General features: G+C 54.4%; 7 protein-coding genes across 7 annotated transcripts; 5 read left to right on the top strand and 2 right to left on the bottom strand.

Moving 5' to 3' along the window:
* Positions 1 to 1,338: 1,338 nt before the first annotated feature.
* Positions 1,339 to 2,277, top strand: CKM354_000045200 (uncharacterized protein; the record flags this gene model as incomplete). The annotated part of the gene is made up of 1 exon (XM_044795540.1): positions 1,339 to 2,277. The coding sequence occupies one exon, from the start codon at positions 1,339 to 1,341 to the stop codon at positions 2,275 to 2,277; it is 939 nt and encodes a 312-aa protein (XP_044651475.1).
* Positions 2,278 to 2,608: 331 nt separating this feature from the next.
* Positions 2,609 to 4,714, bottom strand: CKM354_000045100 (uncharacterized protein; the record flags this gene model as incomplete). Its single annotated transcript, XM_044795539.1, has 1 exon — positions 2,609 to 4,714. The coding sequence occupies one exon, from the start codon at positions 4,712 to 4,714 to the stop codon at positions 2,609 to 2,611; it is 2,106 nt and encodes a 701-aa protein (XP_044651474.1).
* A 312-nt stretch (positions 4,715 to 5,026) lies between these two features.
* On the top strand, positions 5,027 to 6,775 carry CKM354_000045000 (uncharacterized protein; the record flags this gene model as incomplete). Its single annotated transcript, XM_044795538.1, has 2 exons — positions 5,027 to 5,184; positions 5,242 to 6,775. 2 exons carry the CDS (start codon positions 5,027 to 5,029, stop codon positions 6,773 to 6,775), a joined length of 1,692 nt encoding a protein of 563 aa, XP_044651473.1.
* Positions 6,776 to 7,306: 531 nt separating this feature from the next.
* On the top strand, positions 7,307 to 8,290 carry CKM354_000044900 (uncharacterized protein; the record flags this gene model as incomplete). The annotated part of the gene is made up of 6 exons (XM_044795537.1): positions 7,307 to 7,355; positions 7,541 to 7,590; positions 7,643 to 7,708; positions 7,756 to 7,857; positions 7,916 to 8,126; positions 8,178 to 8,290. The coding sequence occupies 6 exons, from the start codon at positions 7,307 to 7,309 to the stop codon at positions 8,288 to 8,290; spliced, it is 591 nt and encodes a 196-aa protein (XP_044651472.1).
* Positions 8,291 to 9,796: 1,506 nt separating this feature from the next.
* On the top strand, positions 9,797 to 11,635 carry CKM354_000044800 (U2 snRNP complex subunit CUS1; the record flags this gene model as incomplete). Its single annotated transcript, XM_044795536.1, has 2 exons — positions 9,797 to 9,895; positions 9,947 to 11,635. 2 exons carry the CDS (start codon positions 9,797 to 9,799, stop codon positions 11,633 to 11,635), a joined length of 1,788 nt encoding a protein of 595 aa, XP_044651471.1.
* A 472-nt stretch (positions 11,636 to 12,107) lies between these two features.
* On the top strand, positions 12,108 to 14,391 carry CKM354_000044700 (uncharacterized protein; the record flags this gene model as incomplete). The annotated part of the gene is made up of 2 exons (XM_044795535.1): positions 12,108 to 12,124; positions 12,294 to 14,391. The coding sequence occupies 2 exons, from the start codon at positions 12,108 to 12,110 to the stop codon at positions 14,389 to 14,391; spliced, it is 2,115 nt and encodes a 704-aa protein (XP_044651470.1).
* A 252-nt stretch (positions 14,392 to 14,643) lies between these two features.
* On the bottom strand, positions 14,644 to 18,471 carry CKM354_000044600 (DNA-directed RNA polymerase III core subunit RET1; the record flags this gene model as incomplete). Its single annotated transcript, XM_044795534.1, has 3 exons — positions 14,644 to 15,966; positions 16,121 to 18,349; positions 18,412 to 18,471. 3 exons carry the CDS (start codon positions 18,469 to 18,471, stop codon positions 14,644 to 14,646), a joined length of 3,612 nt encoding a protein of 1,203 aa, XP_044651469.1.
* Between the last annotated feature and the right edge of the window lie 467 nt (positions 18,472 to 18,938).

The following is an 18,938-nucleotide window of genomic DNA, read 5'->3' as shown; positions in this document are numbered from 1 at the left end:
TGTTTGCGACCGCTGACTCCTTCGCAGCCACGAATACCATCTTATCACCGCCATCGCCGCAACGGTACCGGCGAAGATTCTAGACACTATCCAGGCCGCCGGCGCAGGACACAACGTCCTAATTGAAGAAGACGGCGAAGTCTCCATCAACGCTCATGGAGCTCTAAATTAGCTTGGGCGGGATGGTCCAACGCTGCGAACGACGCGCTCGACATGCTCACCCCGCAGCTACCTTAGACGAACAAGTGTTGGCGTCGCGGAAATCGTGTGGAAATACAGTACACATCTTCTTTTGCTTGTGCTCGCGACATAGGCAGTATACACATAACTTCGTGCGGATGATCAACTTCATTGCCTGAGGACGGTTTTGTTGTAAGGCGCATTTACAGATGCGGCTCCGTCGCAATCCAATCAGACCCTTGGGCGGCCGTCATTTCGCAACTGACCGCCAGTGCGGAGAAACCAAGGGACTTTCATGTACTCAGTACACTATACACCATTGAGGAATACGACGAAAAGCCACACTGTGAGACAGCAGAGTGCGGGGCAAGGGTCGCCCAAACTTTCGTCTCTTTTTGCTAGCCGGCGCCATTGCTCCAAATGTGGTTAATGGACGAAAGAGGCCGCCGTGCAGTTCTCCTAATGAGGCGCTGCTTACTGCTGCTTCGCCTAGCAAGGTTCTCCGCTGCATACTCGATCCGGCCAAAGCTTTCACGGTTCGTCTCGCAAGCTGTTTCTCTGACCAGAGATTGGTGCTTCATCAACCAACGTGCTTTCGCTATCAGCCCTGCTAGGTAATGTGGCTGCCACGCGCAGCATCCAGCTCGACGGCTCGGATACCGATGCATAACCAACCAATCACTGGGAAGTCATGGTGTCTGGTTCCTCTCATCGACTGCTCTGGCCATGCATTGACCGGCGCGGCGGACTCAAGATTTCCAAACACTGCCTAGCCTTGAGAAACTGTCCAGCACGACCTCGACCTGCAGGTGCGGTGCTTCTCGGGGCTTGCAGGTCGCATTCGCTTCACCCAGCGAGGTCAAAGTGAATACCGAAGTGGCCGCTAGCCTTCTGATTGCTGGCTTGCCTGTACCCTTGGCAGCAAAACAGACCTCTCGTGGTCTACCGCTGTCGCCCGAAGAAGCCTTAGCAGGGAAGGGTCCTCGTCGTTCAAACTCAAGCAGTATGTATTGCCTTTGGCCCTCGAGGTATTACTACCTTCCTCCGATCTTCTCGAAGTCGCTTACTGTACCTTGTGAGCTCGTTGAGCCGCACTTCAACCTTTTCAAGCACATCAACCCTTGAATCGCTGAAACCCAATTCTGAGAATTCTGCTTCATGACCGCCATTCTCCCCACGACTCTGCCATCAATGTTGGCGTTCGGGCGAATCGAACAGATGTCTGAAGGCGCGAACGAAGTATGGCGACGCCATTACGCACACGATCAAATGAGTCTCAATCACTGGCATCAGAACAGCGGGCTGCCAGTGGGTAGTGTACACGACCCAGACTTCAGGATGTTCCACGCTGAATCGCGCGACTATGACGACCATCACATCAGTCATGAAGGGGGCCCTTTGATCTCGCCACCGATGGGCTACGTACCAGAGACCAGCTGGGGGTCAGATATGGAGATGGGCACACCTTCAACTGCTGGATTCCCCATGAGTGAGCCGCTGGACAACTATCATCCAGTGCGACACGGTACCGTACACCATCCGCTCAATTTACCACCTCGTCAAGACAGGACACATTCTTCCGCTCAGAGTCCCCGAAGCTCTTACGGAGAGCCCGTTGTGATCAAAGAAGAGCGACCGAGCTTAATTCGATCGATCACAGCGCCTGCAGCATCGGATCTCAAGACCAGAAGATTGACCAACGCTTCCGGCACACCATCCATCAAACGCTCTGGCAGCGAAGACGAGGACGAAGAATACGTACCAACCGAAGAGGCTAAACCTCGGGGCAGAAAACGCCAACGCATCCCTCACACTGCTGTCGAGCGACGATATCGAGAAAACTTGAATGCACACCTTGACAAGCTCCGCCAGACTGTACCAGCTCTGGCATCAAAGCGTGCTGGTGGGGTGGGAAAACCAGGCGATGGCATTGGAGAAGGTGTCAAACCGAGCAAATGCGAGATTCTGAATGGTGCTATCGAACATATTGGTGCACTGGGCAAGGAGAACGCAGCATTGAAAACGGAGGTCAAGGCTCTGCGATCGAGGCTTGAAGATTTGGAGCGTTGGTGCAACTCTGGAAGTTTTGCAAAGTGAACGCGATAACTTACGTGCGATGAACTTCATGCTATGGAATGCAATGTATCAAGATCTGTTTGACTGTTCGTGTATCTACGGCAGAGGCAGCCGCGGAGGGAATTTTTGGGAAGGTGAGACGTTCTATGAACGGCACGATGCGAGGCGTTCCAATTGGAGGATAAGACGGGTCATTGCAAGGGAACGAACATCATTTTTTATGGACCGAGATACCCTGAACACAATGCGAACATTGTCATATCGCGTCTCCGTAGCAAGTGTACTGCGCTGAGGGCCATTCGTGCCTCTCAAGGGATGGACCATGTTTTGATCAACCACCGCGGGCATGCAACTATTCGTCTCTGAAGATGTATTGACCACCCGGTCTCATAGCCTCACGGTATCGAGCCTCGACCTCTCGTCTCTCAGCTTCCTGCGCTTTCTGCCGATCTTCAAGATCCTCCTGCGTGGTCGGGAAATCTGTTCTCCAGAATCCAGGTGGTGTGCTTTGCCGCTCAAATGCCTGTCGATGTTTCCCATGTTCCCTCGCGAACACATGCGCATAAGCCTGCAGAACCGTCTCCTTCTGCTTTGTCGTTCCATACTTGCTCATAATCTGCTTGAACTGAGGACCTAGGTACTCGGTGAGAACCTGAGCATCGTTCTTGCCGGTGAGTTTCTGCCCGCCCATAGCCATTACTTTCTGCATTGCGCCGCCACAACAGTCTGGTTTGGTGCAGACGTGCAGATTTCTACGCTCATCGCGCCCTCGAAGCGTGTCGGCGAAAGCCATGTCGGTTCCAAGGTATTTGGGGTTGACCTTGAAGTCTTCACGTCTCAGAGTCCTCACGTCTCGCAGACGCAGTGGCTCCTCCTCTGGCTGTGGAGAACGAGGAGGCGGCTCGATTCCACGAGGTAGCAGTCGCTTCGAAGGTGATTTGCTTGGAGACTTGGCTTTGAGCCCAGAGAGCGGCGTTGGAGGCTGTGCTAGAGTCCGGACCTGCGAATGACGCGCGGACCTCCTCACGCTTCGAGATGAGGCTGGTGTGGTGTCCGAGGGGAGTCCCATAAGCAGGCCAGCGAGCTTATCATCCTGATGCTTGGGCGGTGCTCCAGTATCTTCGGTAGCCGCGTTGACCTGACTAGAATCATCGCCGTCCTCCGACAGGATGCCAACCTTCCCTCTGAGCCCACTGGCTTTTGACTTGCGCTTAGTATTCCTGATGCCACCGTTTGATCGAGGCACATTGACACTGATCGGCCTTAAGACTTGTTTGTTGATTGTACTCGACTCTTCCCTCGCGGCGACCTTTGAAGGTGTTTCTGATTGCTCTATCGTCGTGGGTACCAATGCTGCTGCCCTCGCGAGAGTGTCGAGATTGCCTTCCGAGCGAGAGGACATGCTCCTGGATAGTTGCGGCGCAGGCCTTGAGTGTTCTACTGAACGAGCACGGTCTTGAATGCTCTCGACGCGTCGCGGGTGCTGGTCAGTGACCTTTGGCACTTCTATACGATCAAGGTCAGAGTACATCAGCTGCAGCGGCGCGATCCTGGGCGATCTTGCATCTCCAGGAAGGGGTGGATCAGATGAGAGCAGAACAGCGCCATCTGGCGATCTCGGCTCCAGCTTTATTCGACGGGCAGGCGATCGCTTCATAGCTCGTGGTCCCGCCTTTCGCTTGAGACAGCGTTCCGATACTAACTCGGGCTCATCGTCGCTGCTGTTCGGAATCTCATCAATAGTGCGTGCTGGAGGCTGTGTCTCCTCGACAGTGGTCTGACTGGAGGTGACACGCGTGTGAGGTTCGCAGGTCTGGACTGGCTCATCGACATCTGTCCTTCCAACACTCTTCGAGGGCGCTGCACTCGAATTCGCACTGGGCAACGCGGACTGTCTTTGTTCTAGATCCCGGGTTCTCTCGAGTACACGTTGCTGGGGCGGCATGAGATCCGCAGCACGCGCCTGATTGCCATCGACGGGCTGACACTCGGCCGGAGCAGAATCTCTTTGAACAGTTTCGGCATCTTTTGATTGTGGTATCCGGCCTTCCTTCGTTTGCTTGTCAATATACTGCTTCCACAAGAGTACCTTGTTCTTATAGTCCTTGCATTTGGCATCGAGTGCATTGATTCTGGGCTCACATGCTCGGTGTAGAGCCTCGAGATTTTGAAGCCTCGATTGCAGTTCCCTATGCGCGCGGCGGAGGGTCTGAATGTCGACATCTTCAGATACTTCGCGCGGGCCAGAACTCGCTTCAGGCGACGCGGGACCAGATGGGCGTCCAGTGGCGATTGTTGCGTTTTTGCTTTGGACGTTCTGCTTCAGCGCAGCATCAAGTCTTGCACGTAGGCCGGCATTCTCCTCCTGCAGCTCCTCGATCTGATAGTCCTTTCTCCCTATGATGGCATACAATTTCGCCTCTCGCTGACTCGCTCCATTTCCCAGACTAGAGTCCATTGCCAGTCCAGATCCCATTTGGCAGAACTTCGCACTATTCAATCTCGAAGCACCGACATGTCGCGCTCGATGCCCAGGACAATCCAACGGTGCTGACTGATAGACGATGCGGCGCTGAACTTAGTGATTGAGGTTGAAGGTGGTGCGGTGGCACGGATAGTAGCTTCGGATGACGCGCTGCCTGAGACGCGCCTGGAAACGGGACGGAACACGCGAATCCCTGCCGAATTACGCCACTCCATCTGTGCCAAGACATGGGGCAAGATCGCCGCAACCATCGAGATACATCACCTTCGTTTGGACCACTTCTTCATGGCGAAACGGGCGCGGGAGGAGGAGCCAGAGCTGCAACAGCAAGCTTGCAAAAGACAACGGTCGTCTACCACAGACCGCTTGTCATCTCTCAGTGATGAGCTGCTCTTGAAAGTGTTCTCATTCCTTCCCGTGCCCCATCTTGCAACATGCCAAAGGTGAGCGACCTGATGCAGATACAACCGTCTTCGCAACAATAAGTATTGACCATTCAGGCTATCTCGAAAGTACCAAAAGTTGGCTGGCGACGGACAGCTATGGAAGTCGCACTATTACATTCGATTCGTTCGGCCGCGAGCGAGCAAGTTACCAGGATTGAAAGAGCTTGGGATAGTTGACGATAGCCTCCACTTCGCTTCCAAGGCATCGCGATGGCTAGATGATGATCATCTCGTGAAACGCGGTGGTGCAACAGACTGGAGGAGACAGTACAGGCTGCGCCATAACTGGGCCAAGGGCAGTTGCGCTGTCAACGAGATTGCTATAGCGGAGCGACCATCTGTTCCCCCCATACTGGTGCAAATGGCCGAGGGAGTGATCTACATGGTGGACAAAGACGATGGGTTGCGAGCATGGGCTAGTGGTGGCCTCGGCAGTGAAGGCTTTGCACAGATGCGACTCCGCGCTCCGAGTCCACCTACGTCCCTTGCTGTTCAACAGGATGGTGCAACTACGGACATCACCCGCCTCACGATAGGCTTTGAAGATGGATCTTTCGGCTTATATGCATTTCATCACTCCACACGACGGTTCAGCTCTCTTTACACTCATGAGCCTTCTTCAGCCGGGGTCATCACAGCAACGGCGATGTCCTGGCCATACGTGGTCACCATGACCGCGACGCAACTCCTGTCGCTTTATCGCTTTCGCGGACACAGAGTCGACCAGTCATCTGCTGTGTCACCTGAAACGGAAGAAAAGCACAACAGAGTACCAAGGGCTCCCATACTATTACATTCCTTGCGGTCGCAGTCTGTGTGGCCGCCACTATCAGTTCAACTCAGACAGCAGTCAACAGCAGTGACTATATGCGTGGCATACGCGCTGCCAACTTATCTTTCAGGCTGGACGGTCGGTCTGCAGGAAGTTAACGTGAGCAAAAAGGGAGGCCTCCTCAGTTCGCGTGTTGCCTCGGCCATCGATCAACACTACCGCCCCCTGGCCTTCTCCAGTCGGCCCATGCTCTCTCATCTGGGTCTGTCAAGTTCTGGAACTACAGCCGCGCCAAATGCTGCAGAGCTGAGGCATATACACTCCAAGCCGCTCACACTTTCGTACTCTCATCCATACCTCTTGGTGTCCCATCCGGACAACACTTTGACGCTCTACCTTGTGACGTCTACGGCAGAATCGCTCTCAATCAGTGCAGGCTCTAGATTATGGGGCCACACGTCTGCCGTGTCTGGGGTTCATGTGGCATCTCGCGGCAAGGCGGTCTCAATCAGCAGGCGGGGCGATGAAATACGTCTTTGGGAGCTCGAAGGAGGCTTCACTTCGTCCACGGCTCGTAAACGACTTGCAAATGGTAACCTGAGCGTCAAAGTAAGCGCGGGACCTAGCGCTTCACGTCATGTGAGAGGGCAGGAAAATGTGCGGCCAGTCAGTGGCACAAGTGACTGTGGAGATGGGTCAGAAGAAGCCGACGAAATTACCATGTCTCGCGGTTGGATAGGCTTTGACGAAGAGAGCGTGGTAGTCTTGAAAGAGTACAGCCAAGGACAGGCACTCGTGGTCTATGATTTCACGTAATGTGCGGTATACAGAATAGAATTGATGTGATATGACAACACTCAGCGCAGAAGGAGTGGTCGCCCTTGTGCTTGCAAAGTCTAGTAGGTAGCATTCCTGCCAGCTTCTGGCCTGGAACTGAGGACGTGCCCCATTGTAGATCGCCACGCGATCGGCAGCCACGGGCCGAAACCTTCGGCTGATCAGAAATGCACCAGTTTCAGAGTAACGAGCTCATGCGAGCTTCAAGTAATCTTTGTACGCAGGCAGACTAACCTCCGGAAGCCGTGAAGTTGCGGCCAGCTGTAGCCTCGCAACAGTGGATTCGAAGTGATCATCAATGCAGCATTTGCCTCAGCCGCGTACCGCTTCTCGTCTCGCTTGCTGGATGTGGGCCAGTGCACCAAAAACTTGAACCCTCGCTCTGAATTTGACCTGTGACCTTTCTTCCAACTCACAACCACCTTCAGTTCATCGACATCCTTCGACAGACGTCAACGAGACACTTCTTCGCAAGTACCGCACAACAATCACAACAGAAGCACATCCAACATGAACTCATTCGGAGCTGCACCAGGCGGTGGCCGCGCGTGCTACAACTGTAGGTGCACCACCATTTTCCGGCCATTGGACACGGTCGCAATCCACCAAGTGACTGCCATCGTTCGGCTGCATCATTCTCGCGCTCCTGACCTACCTCTCTGCGCGTTCGAAACATTTCCACCCAAATGCTTTCGTCACCTTCGAACGCCAAGCCTCGAAATTTGGTGCTGACTTTTTGCACAGGCGGCGATGCGTCTCACCAGGCCCGCGAGTGCCCAAACAAGGGCAACCCAGTATGCCAAACGATCCCATCTCCTGCGGATGATTTTATTGACAAAGCTCTAGACCTGCTACAACTGCGGCGGTCAAGGCCATCTGTCGCGCGACTGCACTGAGCCTGCTAAGGACAAGGTGTGTAACATCGACCAGGTCTCGAACGTCTTGCTGACATATCCAAGGCCTGCTACTCGTGCGGCGAGACTGGACACATGAGCCGCGAATGCCCAAACGCTGCCCCTCGCCAGGGAGGCTTCGGTGGAGGCGACCAGGAGTGCTACAAGGTAGGCTCTCACAACACCATTCCCATGGTCCGGCAGCGATCCGCTAATCTCCCTGTAGTGCGGCAAGGTCGGCCACATTGCTCGTAACTGCACCGAGGGTGGCTTCGGCGGCGGCAACGGCTACGGTGGCGGCTACGGTGGCGGCCGCGGAGGCTTCGGCGGTGGCCGTGGAGGTTTCGGTGGCGGACAGGGTGGCCAGACCTGCTACACCTGCGGCGGCTACGGCCACTTGAGCAGAGACTGTGTCCAAGGCCAGAAGTGCTACAACTGTAAGTGATGTGATGATTCACCAGCAGCACTACATCAGCTAATTCTTGCAGGCGGCGAAGTCGGTCACCTTTCGCGTGACTGCCCATCCGAGCAGTCTGGTGGCGAGCGTACCTGCTACCGCTGCAAGCAGCCAGGTCACGTCCAGTCTGCCTGCCCCAACTAAGCGATTCAACGAGTTTGTGGCCCGGAGCAACCTGTCTTGCATGACATACCTTAACGAACCCACGGCCTTCCTGGATTGACGACCTTGACCGGCATTCAGATGAGTGAATTCGATGCATCAGCCAGAGCAGGCTGGGGATATGAAATAGTGTTAGGCGGGTCAAAAGGTCAATCGGATGGCGTTTTAACGAGAATTTCATGAGCAAGCCGTATGCACTTATGATTCTGCACACGGCTTGCTCGCTGCATGGGCATGCCGCGAGGTAACTTGGCATATGAAGCGGTGATGAGCTGCAGAGTTTCGGTCAGCAAGCTAGCCAAGTCAAAGAGAATAGTCGTCGAATGTGAAAGAGAAACGACGCTGCTTGAAGAACTTGAATGTTTGATTCCATCAAGGTGTTGCAAATATGTCAAGACTATTGCCTATATCTCCCGGCAATGGGTCGGTAGCCGATCACGGAACTTTTGTTTTGTGCCAAGCTTCGTTCCTTCAATCCCCATGGTGGCCTAGTCAATCGTGTTGACTCCGTTCATGTTTGCAATGTTCCCGTGCTATTGCTCAGACCAGATCGTCAGCAACGCGTTTCAGACCGCAGTGAATGCAAGCCAACATACAGTATCGTTTCAGTCGATCGAGCCTGTGCCAATTTGCAGAGCAGCGAACACAAGATCTGAGCTTCCCGTGGCAGCACATGCTCAATACACAAGTTGCAAGAAGCATACTCGAGATCAAAGATTTCATTCTATGATGGCTACGAAACGCCATAGTCGCTTTGGTAACCTTCTAGCATTGGCAATGACCTTACTTCAAATCGGATCCTCCTCGACCATCGTTTCTCGGCCGGCTGTCCAATGCCGCTTCGTATGTTGTACGCTTTGAGGGATACTGTCGACGAGCGTGCTGCATCGGGTATGAAGGTGACGAAGACATGCTAACAGCAGGCGTCCACGACTGCAGGGAGAAGCACGCAGCTGGACTGGGCATCCGCTCCATCTATGTAACATGATGGCTGCGGCCGCCCTGAGGACCTGCAGCCACAATGATAAAGCAGATTGACCGGAAGAAGCTGCGATCCTGATCAGTACGTAACCATTGATGATGGCTAGCGGTAGAGGAAAGTAATAGTAAGGGTGTCAAATGCATGGAGCAACTACTTGCGCAACCTATTTGGAACGCGATATACTCGATTTTCAGCGTTGCATGCTTCCACACTAAATTGAGCAACGGCTCCAGCAGCATGAGGACATCTTGCGGTGTGCTATCGTGAACGTACATGTATTGTAGTTGATCGAGGTGAGAGCGAGAACCCTTTGCGAATGCTTGGCGCTTTCCAGCGACGCGGGCAGACACTTCGTCGAACATCCAACGTCGCACGTCACCTCGATACACCTCATTACGCGCCATCTACCACCTTCGCATTCGTCGAGCTCGGTTCTTGACTCCGGCTCAGTTGCACAAGGGCACATTGACGGGGCGCATCACAGGAGTCAGTCAAGGTAGGCCATCATGCCCGGCGTGATAGTCGAAAGCCAACCTGCAACCAAGGCGCGCAAGCCAACCAAAAATGAGCAGCGACGAGCGAAGAAGAAGCAGCAGAAGCGCGAGGTCAGTAAAGCTCTGAAAGGCACGAGGAGCAGCGTATTGACGGAAGCGCAGGTTTCGGAAACCCCAGCGCCCGCAGCAGATGCAGAGCTTGCTGGCCGCTCAGAGACCACCGAGCCCGCACAGCCGGTAGCCCCCGCTGACGATGATCCGATACAAAATGTGCCAGCGATTGAGCCGCAGGATGATCTCCCAATCGACGACCCGCTGTACTCGCAATTCGCCGACATCTTTGCAAAGTTCAAAGAGGAGAATAAGGAGGATCCGGCGCTGAAAGAGCCAGAAAAGCCAGAAGTCTTTTATGATGACGATGACAATATCCAAGATGAAGACGAGGAAGAGGAGACGAAGCAGCGATTATCAAAGAAAGCGCGGAAAGCTGCTAACAAGCTGAGTATTGCTGAGCTGAAAGCAATTGTGCGGAAGCCGGAAATCGTGGAGTGGACCGACACATCAGCACAAGATCCGCGATTACTCGTCAACATCAAGAGTGCCCGGAACGTCGTACCTGTCCCATCACACTGGAGTTTGAAGAGGGAGTACCTGAGCAGCAAGCGAGGTATCGAAAAGGCGGGTTTTGCGCTGCCAAAATTCATTGCGGAGACCGGCATCTCGGAAATGCGCGACGCGGTCTTGGAGAAGCAGGCAGAGGCAACGCTAAAGCAAAAGGCGAGAGAGCGGGTGTCTGGAAAAACGGGCAAGCTCGATATTGATTACCAGAAACTCTACGAAGCGTTCTTCCGAAGACAGACGAAGCCGTCACTCACGCGATACGGCGAGGTGTATTACGAGGGAAAAGAGTTCGAGACGAACTTGAGGCATCTGCGGCCCGGAGAGCTCAGCGAAGAGCTCAAGGAAGCACTGAACATGCCGCCTGCTTCACCGCCGCCGTGGCTCATAAATCAGCAGAAGATCGGACCACCGCCTTCGTATCCCGCGCTAAAGATCGCCGGACTCAATGCGCCACCGCCTCCAGGAGCGTCGTGGGGCTTTCATCCAGGAGGATACGGAAAGCCGCCGGTCGATGACGAGAACCGGCCATTGTTCGGAGGCGATGTGTTTGGGCTTTCAGAACTGAAGGAGGACAAGGACAAAGCTGGCGGAGCCGTGGAGCCAGTGGACAAGTCGTTGTGGGGTGAGCTGCAGCCGCCAGCTGACGATGAAGAGGAAGAAGAAGAAGAGGACGAAGACGATGAGGAGGAAGATGAGAACGAGGACGAGTCTGGTACGCGCACGGGTCTCGAAACACCGTTCGGTGGCACGGAAACTCCGGGCGGCTTTACAAGCACAGTGCCTACCGACTTCCCACGGGGCGTTGACGATGTGACATTACGCAAGCAGCGATTCGGTACAGAAACAGAGGCATCGAGCCATCCGCGGTCGGCTGGGACTGTATTGAACGAGCGATCCATTCGCGCGGAAGGATTCTTTGGGGGAGAACGTGCGTATGATCTTTCCGGTAAGTCAGGTCCTCCATCCAACGTACCAGTGCTTGGACAGGAGCAACGCGGCAATAAGAGAAAGGCTGGTGACGTAGATGTGTCCATGGACATGGAAGCACTGGTCAGAGATGGCAAAATGAGCAAGGAGGACCTGCAGAAGATGTACGAGGCTCAGAGGGCGGAACAGAGTGGATGGCAGGGTGGAGCCGCTGGGGAAGATTTGAGCGGGCTTGTGGCGGAGGAGAGTGCAAAGAGGCAGAAGCGGGAGAAGGAGCGAGCACAGAGAGGCAGAGGGCGGTAATACTGCGCAGGCGAAGAGAGAATTTGAACAAGGAGAGCACACGCCGATCAGCGGACACTCGATTCAGCAGGGGTGGAACTGTATATGATGTTGAAAAGCAAAGCCAGGAGGACTTCACGCAGGGTAGAAAAAGTGGTACTTGGCGTGGCATTATAAGTATTCAGTGGAGGGGCGACGGCTGAACAGGATGAAAGAGACAGCAGTGAGCATAGCACGAGCGTTGGACGATTGTGGGAGCATCGAAACAACCGAAATCACTGCGAATGACTACGAAATCGATATGGAATACTTCTCAACGGGAGTCTGATGGCCCAAAGTCCGTGATGCGTCGGAGCTGGGGAGGTCTTGGCGCGGCATCCCGACTGCTGACTTTGCTTTGGGGTTAAGATTTGGCGAGAGCTTCAGTTGCCAGCAGCATCAGCCTCATTCACTGCATCTTTTGCCGACAGTTCTATCGCTTGTCGCTGCAGTCATGGACCGTGACAGGAGGTGAGTAGTGTGAGCGAATTGAATTGGCCGAACAATCTCTGCACACCGCCTGCGACTGCGCACAGGAACGCGTCTCCTGATGCCAATCTCGTTGTTTGCAGCATCACAACTTGGAGGGAACAACGACTACAGACATATGCGCATTGCACAGCTGACGCGCAATGTACAGACGCGCAGACATTCCGCCTGAGGACCAGTATGGCACTGGGCGAGGGCAATCCTATCGTCCTGGCAATGTCCGCGAACGCACGCCGCCCTCTCGACTGGGCGGAGACAGCTACCGCGCTCGATCACCGCCGCGACGCAACGACTATCACGACTCCTACAAAGCAGACACCTACCGCGCACCTCGAGGTCGCAGCCGCAGTCCTCCGCCGAGGCGAGACGATGACCGCCTGCCGTTGCGAAGAGATGACGACCGAGTACCTGCCCGCCGAGATGACGACCGCCTTCCTCCGCGACGAGACGACACCTATCGCCGTCGATCGCCCTCGCCAGCCCGTTTCCGTGATGACCGAGTGCCGCGCGGCGGAGACAGCTATCGAGGTCGGCCACGATCGCCGTTGCCTGCAAGAAGAGAAGACTTGCCGAGAGATGACTTGTTTCGGAGAGAGCCTGCAAGAGACGACCGAGACTACAGAGATGCGCGCGATTACAGAGACGAGCGAGACACTAGACCTTACGTCGCTCCTGGCCGGTCGCCGCTGCCACGCTATCGAGATCGCAGCCCGCTGCCATTGAAGAGAGCAAGAGATCCATCGCCCATTTCTAGTAGAGGTCGGCGATCGCCTCCGCCTATGAAGCGTGAACGCTTAGCAAGCCCCGTGCGACCTCGTTACGATGACTATCCACCATCTCGGGCTGCTAGTCCTCCGCGAAGGAGGTACTCGCCGGATCCTCGAGATCGCAGAGGGTATTCGCCTAGTGTGAGGGGTGCCACGAGAGACTATAGGCTACGCTCTCGATCGCCGCTCGCAAGGAACGAGAGGGGTGTTGATCCTAGGACTGTCGATAACTGGCGACGGCCGCAGCGTTCGCCCGCTCCTCGTCAAGACCATGCTTACCGCGATGACCCCGGTGTCAACTCTGGAACCACTTCACGGAGGTCCTCCCCTCCTCCGATCCATCCCAGCAGGTTAAGCCACCTTCCGAATGAGGAAAGGGCACCAATCAACAGGGCCTCTCCTCTCGATCCGTATGATACGCGAGAACCTTATCGTGCGTCCGACCACGAGCCTCCACGAGGGCACCACACTCCTCAGACTAGAGATCTCGAATACTCCGACCGCGCCTACGAGAGAGAGCGCGACATCCCACCTCCGAGAGAACCACGTCGCGATGATGAGTCTTCGCTCCCCACTCGAGCCCCTCCCACTGGGCCTAGTAGCCAACGCACGCCCGCGACGATGGCGCCTCCTACTGGACCTTCTGCTACTGTCGGCGCCCCCTCTGGACCTCGTGCCGCAGCCGGACCACCATCGGGCCCGCGTGGAGCACCAGCTGTTAGGGGTGACTTTGCGCCGCGAGGGAGAGGCGGCTTTGGTGGAGGTGATTTCGCCCCAAGAGGGCGTGGAGGATTTGGCGGCAGTTTCCGAGGAGCTCGTGGAGGCGGGTTTGGTCGCGGCGGTGCAGATGCAGGGTTTGCTCGAGGCGGAGGAGACGTTGGCTTTAGCAGGGGAGGAGGTGAAGCTGGTCATGTTGCACCTCGCAGCGTATCTGAGCAGGTTTTCAGCCCTCCAACTGGACCCGCAGCGGCTGTGCCAAGTGGTCAACCTCCATCTGGACCTAGGAGCTCCTTTTCCGGAGGCCAGGCGCCTGCCTTCCCCCGACAATCGAGTGTGAGTTCCACCAACCCATATCCACGCACACAACGCTTCGGCAGCGTAGCCAATGGCACTGGAAATAGCGATGCGATCATGTCTGACGTTCCGACCGGCCCTAAAGGCGCTCGTCGACCAAACGAAACTGGCATGATCACCGCTCCTGCAGCAAATCGGGTCCATCCTGCCATTGCAGAGCTTCCAAAGATCATTGAAGGTGGCCAACGCGCTGAATCCATTGTTGACAGGTCGAAACTTAAGAAACTTGAAGAAGAGGCTGAGAAGCTGAGACGACAGCTTGAGGAGAAAGAGCTGCGCAATCGTCGAAGCATGCGAGATTGGGACAAGGGACAGAGGGAGCTCGAAGTGGCTGGATTGAGAAGCGAACTCGCAGAGCAGGCCCTTCGCACCTTGAATGGAGAGTCGGAAGGTCAGGCGGCTTTCTAGTAGCAGGTTTTGCTCATCCTTTCGCTCCATTGAGTATGCGGGGCGCTGGAGTCGATCGAAAGTTGGGTGAAGAACGTGTCAAATAGGATGATGTAAAAGACACTGTTACGTGATGAAGTCGGTGCATTGCTGTGCAGACGAGCTATGCATATTCTACAGTACTTGAGTCTCTATTCAAGTCCAACTCAGCTTCTGCTACCCGGGAACTGTGTTCATGCCGACTGCCTTCCTCTCCTATGGCGAACGCACCAGCTATTCCTCGCGCGGGAATTCATCAGCAAGCTGCAAGCTCGCCTTCACGTTCATACTCATCAACTCCTGAATCAGCAGCTTCGCGGCATACGGCATCGTCATCCTCACCACGGAACGACTACTCGTGCAGCTCTGACACCAGTTATTGTATCCCATCATGCCACAATTCTGACACACATCAACCTCGTGAGCATCCGAAGAAATCATCAATCTCTCCAGTAGCAGTTGACTCGCTCCGTACGCGATCAGGCAATCACGCTCCATTTCTCCCAAACGCAGACCTCCTTGTCTCGAACGACCTTCGGTTGGCTGACGCGTTAAAATGGCTCGAGGACCGGTCGATCGCGAGTGCATCTTATCTTGCACCATGTGCTTCAGCTTTTGGTAGTAAATTGGACCGAAGAAGACGTAGAAAGGGAGGGATTCGCCTGTGATGCCGGAAGTCAAGGTATCCTTTCCAGAGTAGGAGAAACCGTGCTTGATGAGAACAGCGCCCATGTCTTCGACTTTGCTGCCGCCGAAAGGTGTGCCATATTCTTGTTTTCCAGCTAGGACGCCTGCTTTTCCGGAGACGAGCTCGAGCATTTTACCGACTGTCATACGAGAGGGGAAACCGTGGGGGTTCATGATAATGTCTGGGACGACACCCTGGTCTGAGAAGGGCATGTCGGCTTGTTCAGCGAGGAGACCCACGACACCTTTTTGCCCGTGGCGAGAGGAGAATTTGTCGCCGATTTCTGGGCGGCGGGTTTGGCGGGTTTGGATTTTGAGGATTGTGGTGTTTGCTTCGTTGGCGGTGATGACCACTTTGTCGGCGTAGCAAGGGTCGGGCAGTTTGTAGGACATGTAGGCTGGCGACCATCGTTGTTGGCTGCGGTCGACCATTGTGACTTGGTTCATTGGTGATTCTTTGAGCATGTAAAAGTCGCCGTTTTCGAGCTCTGAGCCGACTTCGACCAGGCCATCTTTGCCGATCTTGCGGTGACGAGGATTGTTCGGGTCGCGATCCGCTAGACGGTCCTGGAAATTGTTCTGATAAGCTTTGAGTGGCATGCTGACTTTCTTGAATACTTGACAGCGTCCGAAGCCCCGGTCACAGGAGGCTTTGTTCAAAACGAGGGCATCCTCAATATCGTAACCTGAATACGACATGACTGCCACGACTGCATTCTGCCCAGCAGGAAGCTTGTCATATTTGACCAGTTCGATGGTTCTCGTCGTGCACATGGGCTTCTGAGGGTATACCATCAGGTAAAGCAAGGTGTCAATTCGTGTGAATTGATTATAAGCAATGGCACCAATGGCTTGCTTACCCATAGCACACTGTGAAATGTCAGTATGTAAGTCATGCCATTTTCATGGCGCGAAGCATTAAATCGCGTGCAATGCTTCCGCGACCGACCAAGGCTGGAAGGCAACGATGGGAAAAAGTCCAGCGAATTATTGGTGCAATAACATGAGAGGAAGGGCAACTCACCTGATAGGTGTTTCTGGGCGATTGGTTGTGATGAGGGTATGGAATCAAGCCTGCAACCGCACCAAGGATGGTAAAGGGCTCGATCTCCAAATGGGTATGCTCGTGGGTGATGTCCTTCTCGTAGACGGCAATGTTCGAGTCGTTCTCTTCGTTGACATCGAGGTATTCCACTATACCACGGGACAGAGCATCGTCAAAGTCCATGGTTCCTTTCCGTAATGATTCCAGAAAGCGTGTTGTGACCTTTGACTTGGCCTTTTCGACCACGATCAGCGGACGGCATACACGGCCTTCGTCGGTGGCAATGTGCACGCCGTTGTGATGGTGATTGATGAAGATACTGACGAACTCAGATATACGACCCATACGTCTGAACTTCCGGAAGCCCAGCAGGAATTGCTTCGGCTGTCTGGTTAGTGCAGCTGGTGTGCCGTTGATGAAAATGATGTATGCGCCAGCGCCGTAGATCTCCGTCCCGGACGCAGATGTGACATCTTCTGCTCCCAGGACATACATCATCTTTCGTACGGGTCCTTCATCATCTGCAGTTGTGATATGTGTCATGAGTGCCAAATTCTTGACGAGACCACATGCTTCTCCTTCGGGTGTGTCCGAAGTGCACAGCATGCCAAACTGTGAAGGCTGAAGCGCACGCGGACCAGAGACCTTTCGAGTCTTCTCAAATTGTGACGATATACGAGTCATCATGCCCAAGGCACTGATATAACTCAGTCTGCTGAGAACGTGCGTAACTCCAGCGCGGTCCATGCGGAATCGCTTCAATGTCCAGTTTCCGGTAGAGATCGCACGCTCCATTCCGCTTGTGATTCGAGACTCAATCTGCTCCACGATCCTAACGGGGTCAAATTCTGCTGTTGGATTTTGCTTCTTAAGCACTTTGTCCATTGTGCTCTTGATTTGACGCATGCAGTCCTTGAACAGATCCTCAAAAAGGAGCGCCAGCATCTGACCAGCCAATTCCAGGCGCTTGTTTCCCACGTAATCGCGGTCGTCGACCAGCTTGGGATCGTTCATCGCCATGAGAACTCGCCTCGTCATGTGTGCCACATACAGGGCTTTCGGACGGAAATTCAAGCCCTCGACCTCTACATGAGGAATGATGGTACCGGCGATCTTTTCGAGCGCTTGCTGTTTCGGTGTCTTGTCGGTTTTGTTTCTGTTCCCAAATCGATCTGGCTTGAGTCTGCTAGCAATGTAGTCCAACGCCTGTTCTTGAGTAAATACTCCTTCCAAAGCGGCCAATTCGAGATTGGGTGCGAATTCGTCCTGATACTGGGCATCGTTTCCGGCAGCGAGGAGTAAGATCTCGTGGTCAGATTGCACGCCCATAGCACGCATCATGATCGCGACCGGAATGTCCTCAGTTAGAGAGTTGTGTTTCAGGTAAAGATGACCTTTCTTGAGCAACACATAAGTCTTCGTCTTGATGTTAGCGGTGTGACTGGTAACCGAAGCCTGGATCACACCCTTGAATGATTCCACAATCACTCGGTTTTTGCTCAACTGTTCTTGCACCAGGATAACCTTTTCTTGCCCGCGAACAATGAAATATCCACCTGGGTCGACCGCACATTCGTTCAGCCACGACATTTCGGCCTCAGATCGACCGTTGAGCACACATCTCGAGCTCCGTAGCATCATCGGAACGCGTCCGATGAGGACATCCGTTTTGCGAACATTACCAGACTGTCGGGGGTAAACAAAGTCGGCATAGATGGGTGCAGAGTAGGTCATGTCTCGTAATCGACACTCGTTGGGTGTGACCTCGGTCTGCACATAGCCGGCACGTGCATCCTCGACACGACATGGCTTTCCTACGCGGATGTCGGTGAATTTGATCCATTTTTTGGGATTGTCTGAAATGATCTGCTCATTGGCCTTGATGATCTTCTTCAGCTCAACATCGATGAAATAATCGAATGAATCTGTGTGTTGCTTGATGAGCCCCTTGACCCGCAGGAATGCGGGCAGAAGGTTCCATTTGTCTCGAGCGGTGTTGATCGGATCAGTCAAGGACTTGGTGTAGTAGAACGGCCGCAATAAGGCATCGAGGTCATCTGCAGCTGCATGTTTCTTCGCAGGGCGATTAGCTGACGCCCTCGAGCTCGGCGCGGCAGTCGATGCTGGCGCAGCTTGGCCTTCATCTGTGGTCTTCGGAGCTGCAGCAGTCGTTGGTTTCTTCTTCGGTGGAGCTTTGGGCGCGGCTGGCTTCACATGCACAGTCAGCTTGGCCTCTTTTTTCTGTACATCGCAACGGGTGGCGGAGATACCTTGGAAGCGCTGCTATTGACCGCCGTTGGCCCTGCAGCCTTCTTCGCCCTCGGAGGCATGCTGCATTACCGTGGCGCAAGCTTTCGATGGTCGCGCCTTCAAGATTGAAATCGTGATGTCGAGTTGTCGTTCCAAAATGCCAGCCGAGTTGACTGGGATCGCCAAAGTTCAACTAGTGCTAACTAGCGTGGATGCCTGAGGCCTCAAGGTGGCGGTCTCGAGTCGCAACGACGGCAGCATAGGAAGTGGCCTCAGCACTGGCATTAATTCGACAGACTATGCAATCGATCGGACCGCATTGAGAAATGTACAATACATGTGTGCAGGCCGAAATTGAAGTGCCTCCAAGCATAGTAATGAGCGCTATCAGCACCTGCATCTGGACTGCATACAGAAAAGTGCAGCACAGACGTTTTCTACAGCCCCTCCGCAAGCATCGTATATCTTCTCTCTGCAGTACTGCTATCTCCTACGGTGGAACTCCTGCATCTGTCTGCCGGAGAACGGCTCAGGGAAATTCTGGACG

Source organism: Cercospora kikuchii, assembly GCF_019650295.1.
Source record: "Cercospora kikuchii DNA, contig_00001, whole genome shotgun sequence".
NCBI classification, from domain to species: domain Eukaryota; kingdom Fungi; phylum Ascomycota; class Dothideomycetes; order Mycosphaerellales; family Mycosphaerellaceae; genus Cercospora; species Cercospora kikuchii.
The sequence above is the reverse complement of the archived record's forward strand: the minus strand, read 5'-3'. Positions and strand labels throughout refer to the sequence as shown.